Source organism: Aspergillus caelatus, assembly GCF_009193585.1.
Source record: "Aspergillus caelatus strain CBS 763.97 unplaced genomic scaffold BDV27scaffold_182, whole genome shotgun sequence".
NCBI classification, from domain to species: domain Eukaryota; kingdom Fungi; phylum Ascomycota; class Eurotiomycetes; order Eurotiales; family Aspergillaceae; genus Aspergillus; species Aspergillus caelatus.
This window is the reverse complement of record NW_022475445.1, coordinates 68,291-77,377: the sequence shown is the minus strand read 5'-3', so window position 1 is coordinate 77,377 and position 9,087 is coordinate 68,291. Positions and strand designations below refer to the sequence as shown.

The following is a 9,087-nucleotide window of genomic DNA, read 5'->3' as shown; positions in this document are numbered from 1 at the left end:
AAAAAAAAAAAAAAAAAAAGACCCCAGTGATAGAGGTATCCACCGATCAATTGGATACAAGCAACGAAGGGAGAACGATCGGTCGGAGAGGGGAGGGGGGATTAGAAAGCAGTTGGAAGAGGGTGGGCTTACAGAACAAGCAATGAGATCTCCGGTCCCGTGGCATGGAAGAAATGGTGACCGTCAGCTGTTGAAGAGGTCCGGAAGAAGAGAGGGGAAAGTCGCAAGAAAGAGGAACCCGAAAAACGAGAGGAGACGAGAAAACAAAAGTTCGGAAGGACGTTACCCCTCGAAGAAGGAATATAGAATAGAAAAGGAAATAGATAAAATAAAATAAAAGGGCAACGAGAAAAGAAAAAAAAAAAAAAAAAGGCAGCATGCAATAATGGGAGAAATAGGAACCCCAATAATAGCCAACAAGGGGATGGAAAGATTGAATTAATTGATTTGACCTGGAGATGAGCAGAAGATACTGAAGATCAGTTGGGAAGAAAGAGGGAAAGTCTAAAATCCGCAGGCAGGTGGTGATGGTGGCCTCAGGCCCGGGTTAGTGTGGGAGACTAACAGGTACTAGACTTTCAGACCTTTATGGATCTGCCCGTTACTGGTCGAAGTTAGTCTAGTTAGTGTTAGCAGGAGGCGTAGTGACGGGAGCGGATGGAGACCAAAAGGCGGGCCAGCAGTCCTTAGTGACTTTGTCTGGTCCCTAGTAGACGGACTAGTGGTATAGGGTTCAAGTGGTGTACACTGAGTAGGGCATCTATTGAGCTGTACGTTGTTCACATACGTACTCTTTTGGATCCTGATTGGACTTTTATTGGTGTAGACTGGAGTACTGATTTGTGGAGAGGACGCAAGGTCTGGCAAGCCAAGACGTCTGGTTTCACAGGTACTTTAATTTGGATCATTTCCATTTCATACTACTTTTGCGTTGTTCCCAGGCAAATTTTTTTTTCCCACTCTTTTTAGTTTTAGGTTTATTTTTATTTATTTATTTTCCCTCTCTTTATTCCCCTTTCTTATTAAAAAGAGTTTTATAATTTATCGTCTTATTTATGAGAAGGGCGATTATAATTATACACATTATGTGAAGTTCATTTGATCGCCAACCAAGGGTGTGTGGAGGGTTCTTACTAACAGATCAATGATCACCGATGTGGTTGTATCATATACCACAGAGTACGGAGTTCTGTGAGAAGCATGAATATTATTAGCTGGTTGTCTTTTTCCTCTTTCCTCTTTTTCTTTTTTCTTTTTTTTTTCTTTTTTTCTTTTTTTTTTTTTTAGGGGAAGGCTGGTTGCAGTCTATCAGTCCACAGCGTGCAGGTACTGTACTTAGGGTACCGTACCCGTGACCTTACATACCTAGTGTGACCAACCCAAAGGTGGTACAGGCTCCATCAACTACGTTCTAGTCAGTCCCTCCTTGGTCCTTATTTATTATTTATTGGTACCCCTCGCCCGTAGATACTAGTATTGCTCAGGAATCCAATCCGTGTAAATAGAGGGAAGCTTCACTACTTCCGCAGAATTCAGAGACACTCATGACTGACTTCCTGTAACATACACTGCCTGCACTAAGTGGACCGGGTAAGGCTGCTTGTTACCAGAAAAAGTAACATACTGTCATGTGATGTCACGTGTAGACCCTGCTGTCGTCACCGTGGGCCTTATCATCCGCGTCAACGAAATGAAAGATCCGTCCATGCCTACAGAGTCTCAGGGTTCATTCAATCCGGAACCAACTCCCGTTTCTCTCGTTGCACTTCCATGTGTCCTTCCTTGAACACAATTCCGGCCCTTTTCTGTCTGCAATTTTTAGCTAAGTTGATAGTCGCTCTTTAGTTGGCTTGCTTTTCCTCGTCATGAACAATTACTCTTGATTCTCCAAGACCCTGAATTTCCCTTCCGCCTTCTGTATGCGTCTGTACACTCCACGGAACCACCGCCATGATCTCCATATCTTCGATCTCTGTTGGCTCTAATATTTTCTTTTCTTTTGCCCTTCTGGCAATCTCAATCCTTGTCTTACTCCTTCTACGGCGTTTCCTGACCTTGCGAGCTACTCCAGCCTACCTCACGATTCCCGTTTTTCTTGCGCTCGCCCTCCCCGCTAGCGTAGTACTCCTGGTTCCGATCGATCTAGCATCGAGCTCGCGTGATGATGGCGGACCTAGGGCTATTTGGTTGCCTGACCGTTTGATCCTGGTATCCTGGCGCATTGCCTACTGGCTAATCTTTGTGCTAACCTGGTATGTACTACATATGTGCTTCATTTGACCAATTGTAAGGCTTTCATGTTCTTTCAGTACTAATGCGGCCATCTTAAAGGGCTATTCTACCATTGCTTGGTGAATATGTCGACTCCGGCTACCGCGAGCCGAAAGGTCGCATCGAGTACTCCCTCCGCTCTAACGCCCGATATCAACTTATTGTGCTGTGCTGTGCGGTTGTGGGATTGATCTATATATCAATTCAAAATGGGTTCGAGTTTACGTCGATAAAGGCACTTGTTATGGCTCTCGCATACGTATGGGGTCTTGTTCTTGCGATTTATCTGATGGGTCATGGCCTTGTTTCTATACCTCGTACTCTATTCCGCAATGCAAACGTGAGCGGTCGACTGCGCAGAATCCAAGCTCATGCGCCCCGGTTGCACGACCGTCTGATGGATGCGATCACCGACCTTGAGAGTCTCGAATCACAAGTCTCTCAGTTACAACGACGCAAGACTGGCAGTGCTCTGGAGTTCAAGGACTGGATCGAAGACCTGGCTGAGATGTCTAATTCCTCCGAGCAACGGACTGCACTTCTTGAACCTTCCGATGTGTCAAGTACGATCCCATCAGTCATTACAGAGCGCTATATGGCAGATCTTACGAGACGGCTCCAGCGCGCTCGGCATCTGAAGGCCCGCTTTATCGACGAGTGGGATCGTTTAGTACTGACCGCCGCCGATTTGCAAGCCATCATCAACTCATCTGCATCGAAGAAGCTCGAATTTGGTCACGCCCCCCACCGCGCAACGTTTTTTGCACGTCAGAAGATTCTGAATCCCTACATGCGGCACCATCTCTACGTCCACGTAATCCCGAGCGTCCGGCTGCTTTTCGGCGTAATTTTTGCGGCTGCATCTGTGTGTGTTGTCTGGTCAGAATTGATTAAGTCATTGGCGCCCCGGTTGTCAGTTGTGACTCTCTCCATAGTATCCTATCACAAAGATCCAGCACCTGTGGGGTTCGGAAGACAAGTAACCGCTTCTGCCTGGTTGTTGTACATGTGCTGGGCTGCATTAGTTGGTGTCAACGATGCTAAAGTGTGGGGCAATCGCGCTCTGGTTCGCCGCAACACGTACGGTGAAAGCGCTTGCTGGTACGCGGGGCTCGTTGCTAGGCTTACTGTGCCGATCGCATACAACTTTGTAACGTTCTTACCGATGAGTGCCAGGGAGAACACTACGTTTTACCGTTTTCTCGGGCGGTCCATTGACTTGACACCGCTTGGAAAAGGGTTTGATTATTTTTTTCCCATATTCATTCTCGCGCCGGTCTGTGCTACCCTTTTCAATCTCTATGGCCGGGTGAAGAATATCTGTGGATTTGGCCTCTTAGAAGAGGAGGACGAAGATTTGGAAAACAATCCCAGTGGCTATGGTCTAGGAGGCTGGCGCGAAGGTCGCGATCTGATCGAGCGGGAACTCACCGGCCTTGGGTCCCTATCACTTTCTGCTCGTGATCGATCTCCTCAGCCTTCTAGCCGTGTTGAAGAAGGCAATAATGCCTTTTCTTCGTCGCGGACCCCTCGAGGTGAGGCTACCCGACCTTCACGACCATCCCGTGGAGCCGCCACCGCCTCCACTGTAGTGACAGAGGAAGAGGATGACGAAAACTTTTTCCAATCGTTTGCTCACCGGGTGAAAAACACTTTCGAAACTGCTAGTACACCTCAATGGTTGCAGGGTGATTCGTTCCGACTTCCACGGTGGATGGGAAGCGATGGCAACGAGGGCAATAATGGGCTCGCCAGATGGTTTGGTGGTCGACCAGCGCCTGGTGGGGTGAGGCTGTGAAGACTCACCATAGTGGCTTAAGTTCCCAATTTGCATGACGAGGGCGTTGGAAATAGATATGACATAGTTCTGTATCATAAGTTCAAAATTTACGTATATATACTCGAGTTCCTCCTTTGTATTCTTTTTGAGGAGCTGACCTTGGGAACACCGCCGTTTGTAGATGCTCCAAAATAAAAAGAAAAATAAAGATAAAAGAATAAAAAAAAAGGAATTGAACGTAAGTGATAAAACAAATTCCCTTGGGACCCTACACCTATCCATCCAAGCTTTGATAATGTCACGACAAGCTATCAAAATTCTAACATACGCTATCTTATATAGTAAGGCACGAAGCCATCCAGAATAGTAGGATATCCAAGGTCAGAAGTCGTCATTCGTAAAAATTATTTCACTGTCGTGTACATCGTGAGTACGTGTTGACATAGTAAGACAACAATGGCGTTTAGCAAACACTTCTAGTTCACCAAGGCAGAGCACACTAGAAACTCAATATAACAACATATTCTGCAGCCAAAGTCTCTGATGACTTCATGATGTACCAGCCTTTATTTGAGCGAGGTCCTTTGGATTGGTGCTTTGAAAGAGGTCATGGTTCGTGTTTGGGAAGTATAGTCTGGAATCCTTGGATCGGGAAATGAGAGCGGCAGGAAATGGGCATGTGATGTCTCTATATGGGATTTAAAAAGCCTGTATAGTAAAACCCACGGCTTTCATCATAATATATCATACCAGATACCAGATACCATATCAAATAGTATCAACTAATTCCATTAAGGAGGCTGTACTGACAGCACTCAATTCTCTAATTTGTAGTCTTCATCCAGCTTTGTATACAAAGCAGATCGATGGTAGACAAAGCCTCTTTGCAACTTCCTCTTCATTACAAACCCTACTGCTCCCTCTTCATCTTGTATCGCTTTTCATTCCCACCACTCTTCCTCATTTTTATAGCCTCTACGGAAATTGCACAGCGCAAAATCAAGCATGAACTTTTTGAACTTTCCCTCTGAGTTGTTTTGGTTGATAAAGCTTCTAGTTTTAACATCCTCATTAAGAATACCTCGATCGCTGATATGATGAACGATGCGGATAGCTTGTTCGCAGAGTGGCTGCCAGGCTTCTCTGGGGGCATATGCAGCGATATCAGTCAAGGGAAACCCGTCAATATATTGCAAAAGAATCCCAGGTATGTCAGCATACTTATTGACTGACGCCTCGTGCATTGGGGATGACCCATGAAATGTAACACATGCGAACAGTTGAAGGACGTGTTCACCCTGGCTATCCCTCAAGGTATTGTATACCTCAGTTTCTGTCTCATAGAAGTCCCGCATCCATGTATAGAGGTATGTCTCGTCCTGCGCGATACTAAAACCATCCCCTTCTTCTTCAGCAAACCCGTCATTGTTGTCGAGCCGGACGACGAAATCAGATGCGTCACCTTTCAGGACGAATTGCTGGTACTGCTGTTCGATATCTGGAGTCCAGGGGCTGCTTTTCTGATCATCCCTGAAGCCTGTTGCAAAACGACGATCATAGAGGTTCAAAACCGTATGGCCATTCAATTGTAGAGACTGACAGTGGTGGTCTAACAGAACGACCATTGCACATGAAAATGTGAACGGTTCAAGGTGTGCGTTATTGTAGCTTTAACCTGTTGCTTATCAATGTGGAGTGATATCTCATTGCCAACCACATAAGGACACCTGGAGTTGCTTAGTATATCACATCCTTAGTAGTAGTTCTTTACTCTGCCACTTACTCTGCCACTCTACTCTCCATTTTGATTGGACAGATGCTATGAATACCACTGCTACCACTATTGTATCGAAGCTGGGCTCAACACTTCAATAGGAGTTTCTATTACTCAAAAAGATATCGTAATATAATTGACCAACATAGGCCAAGGCTCTTTCTTTTCTTTTATTGGAAATTGGCTGCGTAGCACGGGATGGCTTTAGTAATCATACAGCCTTGCATAACTAATAACGAAACACTAAAGCTTCTGCATCGAGTTCTTTCGAAATTTTCCAAATGGAAAATGTGACTATGATTGTGTGTCTCAATTATATCCATTGTAACCATGCTATGCATTGTCTGTTTGTCCGTGTTCCCAGTATATGCAAAATATGACTGTAGTACGGATGAGAGTAAAGTTGGAGCTATATGGGGAATTAATTCATGTAGAACAGGGGAACATTCCTCCGTATTGCCGCAAGAATATCTACCCATTCTCGAATTCACCCCAGATTTCACCCATATTACCCAGATCTCCCAACAAGGCTCACTCAGGCCAGGCAACTATCGCCTGACCTCGTCCCAAGTTAATACTGGGTAGAGTAGCCTAAGTTCTGCTCCACTGAATGAGGAGTGACTGCGGCAAAATGTCCGCCTGGGCTCTCCGCCTTGTTTGCCTATTTCGGAGTTGAGAGGACAGCTCGGGCTTCTCCCTTAATGACCTCAGCGTCCACCGCTCAATTTTTTTGCCTCTTCCTTTGACATAATTCATTGATGACCCAACTGCTGTTGCATGATTCTCAGTCCTTTTTGGGCGAGACTTGTGCATTCTACCTGACTTACTTTAAAAACAAGTTTCCTACGTCCCTCAACACCATTCAAGACAAATTCGTCGCAACCATTTCTGCTGAAACGCCTTTCTCCTTGCGCTCCCTTGGGCCCCCACCAACTTGGATCACCGAAAACACTTTCGCCGCTGACAAGCTTACACTTGCTGTTACCATCCTTGCTTGCGCACTAGCAGCAGCCATTATGTCCTGGCGCTCTCCATTCAGTAACCTCTTCCGTCGCTCTCCACAGTATTCCACTGTCTCCAATACGCCGCAAGTCAGCGATAGCGATTACAGTTACATCGTCGATGGTGCGGCAGGCACATATGGAAATCAAGGCGACAATGCGCCAGACACACTTCTCCTTAAACACAAAAGGAACGCATATGAGTTGAATTTCCCGGCATACGCCATTAATGATGGGACGCTCAGCGTTCGCGAATTGAGGCGACGAGCTGCGGAAGCGACAGGCGCTCCCGACCCAAAGCGGGTTAAGCTACTCTACAAGGGCAAGCTTTTGGACGACGATGAACTATCCTGTCGGGATGAGGGGCTCAAACAACAGTCGGAGGTGCTATGCGTGGTATCGGAGGTCGGAGAGAGCACCCCTAGCGAGGTGTCCGACGCGGAGGATAAGGCCAGCGACTCGGCGCCTGCGGATGATGCGCCCCGGCCGAAGAGGATTCGCAACCGGAATAAGAACAAGAAGAACAAGAATAAGAAAAAGAACAAAGATGGCGCTGACACTCTCGCGCGGCCCGCCGACCAGAAACCCTCTGCATCCCCCAGCAGATCGACGCTGCCAGCGCCGGCTCCCAACCTCAAAGCCTTCAGCACCCCACTTGAGCAAGCACAGGCACTTTCAGCGTACTTTCAAAGAGAGCTGTTGCCACTTTGCGATGAATATATTGCCAATACCCCGACCGATCCTAAGTCGCGTGAATTTGAGCATGCGAAGTTGAGCGAGACGATTCTGGCGCAAGTGATTCTTAGGGCAGATGGCATTGAGCCCGATGGGAACGTTGACGCTCGAAATGCGCGCAAGGCACTGGTCAAGGAAGCGCAGTCCACCCTCACCAAACTGGATCAAGCAAAGGCATGATTGCCTAGCGCCTCACCGGTTCGATGTTTGCTGTACATTTTTTATGTTACCAAGTTTATAACTAATCACTTGATGTCCTCACCCATCACTGTATATGTCATGAACATATTGGCAGATATTGTTGCTTGATATGAATATAGAATCTGCGTCGTACTACCATATAACAGTGGGCATTAGATGTATCATGATGGTTCCTTCCATGGCACTTACCCCTTTTGGTTGTGTATCTGGAAGATCCTACATAGCCTTTAGCACTTATTCTGATCTTCCAGTGATGTATGATTAGATATTGTCGATCGCAATCAAATTACTACTAGACAAATGGCACGTGGGCCTAAGCTCTAGATGATCAATGAGGAGTGTTCATGCTGTGGCAATGAATCTTTGAAGTCCAATAGAGTTAGCCTCTACTGCAAGCCAACTCATCCCGGGGCATATCGCTTTCGTCTTTGGATAATGAGATCTCGCGTGCAGAAACTTAATTAGGCGTTCATCATGCTCAACTTATGGTTAAATGTAAAATCCTTGGAGGGTCCAGTCTTCTCACAAGGCTAATTCTCACACCCAGGCTTTGCCGAAAGTTTAGAGTCTACACTTCTTGTTGACTGGTCCCAGGCCAAAAGTCTATTGTTCGGTGATCATTTCTTGTAAGCCACGGGAGAACCAGTAAGATTCTTGTTTGGTACCATCACAGGCCGTGGTATGAGCAATCTGGTAGGGTAGTACAAGCTGTACCCTCGGAATACTTCATGAACCGCTCTTGGTTTGAGGATAGTCACATTGTATTAATTAGTCAGTGAATAGCTTCAGCAAGGAAATTTGAAGGTGGATCCGATGCACCTGGTGAAGGTCATTAGATCTCAGCCACATTGTCTACTCCGGAGTACTTCGGCTTACTCCGTATACATACATAGGGACATACAACCATGTCCATGATTAAAATTGGAAGGACCTGTGCATCTGTGCTGCCGAGATATTGAATGCCAAATCTGGCCATGAAATTAGTCCTTCGCAGACAAAGAGTTATAAGTCTAATTGAATTTTCTGATTGATCGATCCTAGAGTACTTTATCGGCTACCGATCGTCGGTACAGAGTACGGAGGACAGGGAATGATGCAGAAATGTTTTTACCGAAGTGAGGCAACCGAATGCACGGATGGTCTGGCAGTGGATAAAAGGGGGCACAGCCGACGACGCAAGTGGAAACGGTTTTGTGAGAGATCACCTGCGAGACCTTAGTGCCGATGAGGGAGCACATGGCTGGGACTCGAGGTGTTCCAAGACCTCCATATCGTCCATCATGAATCATGATATACTGAGGAAGTACCCGTTAGGTACCCAGCAA

The 9,087-nt window shown here is 46.4% G+C and overlaps 3 protein-coding genes across 3 annotated transcripts; 2 read left to right on the top strand and 1 right to left on the bottom strand.

Moving 5' to 3' along the window:
* The first annotated feature begins 1,554 nt into the window (after positions 1-1,554).
* BDV27DRAFT_133411 (LMBR1 domain-containing protein) lies at positions 1,555-4,176 on the top strand. Its single transcript, XM_032068079.1, has 2 exons — positions 1,555-2,252; positions 2,332-4,176. The coding sequence occupies exons 1-2, from the start codon at positions 1,951-1,953 to the stop codon at positions 4,067-4,069; spliced, it is 2,040 nt and encodes a 679-aa protein (XP_031924301.1). The 5' UTR covers positions 1,555-1,950; the 3' UTR covers positions 4,070-4,176.
* A 712-nt stretch (positions 4,177-4,888) lies between these two features.
* Positions 4,889-5,854, bottom strand: BDV27DRAFT_148021 (uncharacterized protein; the record flags this gene model as incomplete). The annotated part of the gene is made up of 3 exons (XM_032070845.1): positions 4,889-4,941; positions 5,031-5,719; positions 5,835-5,854. The coding sequence occupies 3 exons, from the start codon at positions 5,852-5,854 to the stop codon at positions 4,889-4,891; spliced, it is 762 nt and encodes a 253-aa protein (XP_031924300.1).
* A 489-nt stretch (positions 5,855-6,343) lies between these two features.
* Positions 6,344-8,036, top strand: BDV27DRAFT_133409 (BAG domain-containing protein). The gene has a single exon (XM_032068078.1). The coding sequence runs from the start codon at positions 6,584-6,586 to the stop codon at positions 7,739-7,741; it is 1,158 nt and encodes a 385-aa protein (XP_031924299.1). The 5' UTR covers positions 6,344-6,583; the 3' UTR covers positions 7,742-8,036.
* Positions 8,037-9,087: the final 1,051 nt, after the last annotated feature.

Excerpts from the sequence above, each read along its gene's own strand:
- BDV27DRAFT_133411 (XM_032068079.1), top strand. The coding sequence starts at position 1,951 with ATGATCTCCATATCTTCGATCTCTGTTGGCTCTAATATTTTCTTTTCT. Across the intron at positions 2,253-2,331 it reads CTAATCTTTGTGCTAACCTG|GGCTATTCTACCATTGCTTG; the intron begins GTATGTACTACA and ends GCCATCTTAAAG.
- BDV27DRAFT_133409 (XM_032068078.1), top strand. The coding sequence starts at position 6,584 with ATGACCCAACTGCTGTTGCATGATTCTCAGTCCTTTTTGGGCGAGACT.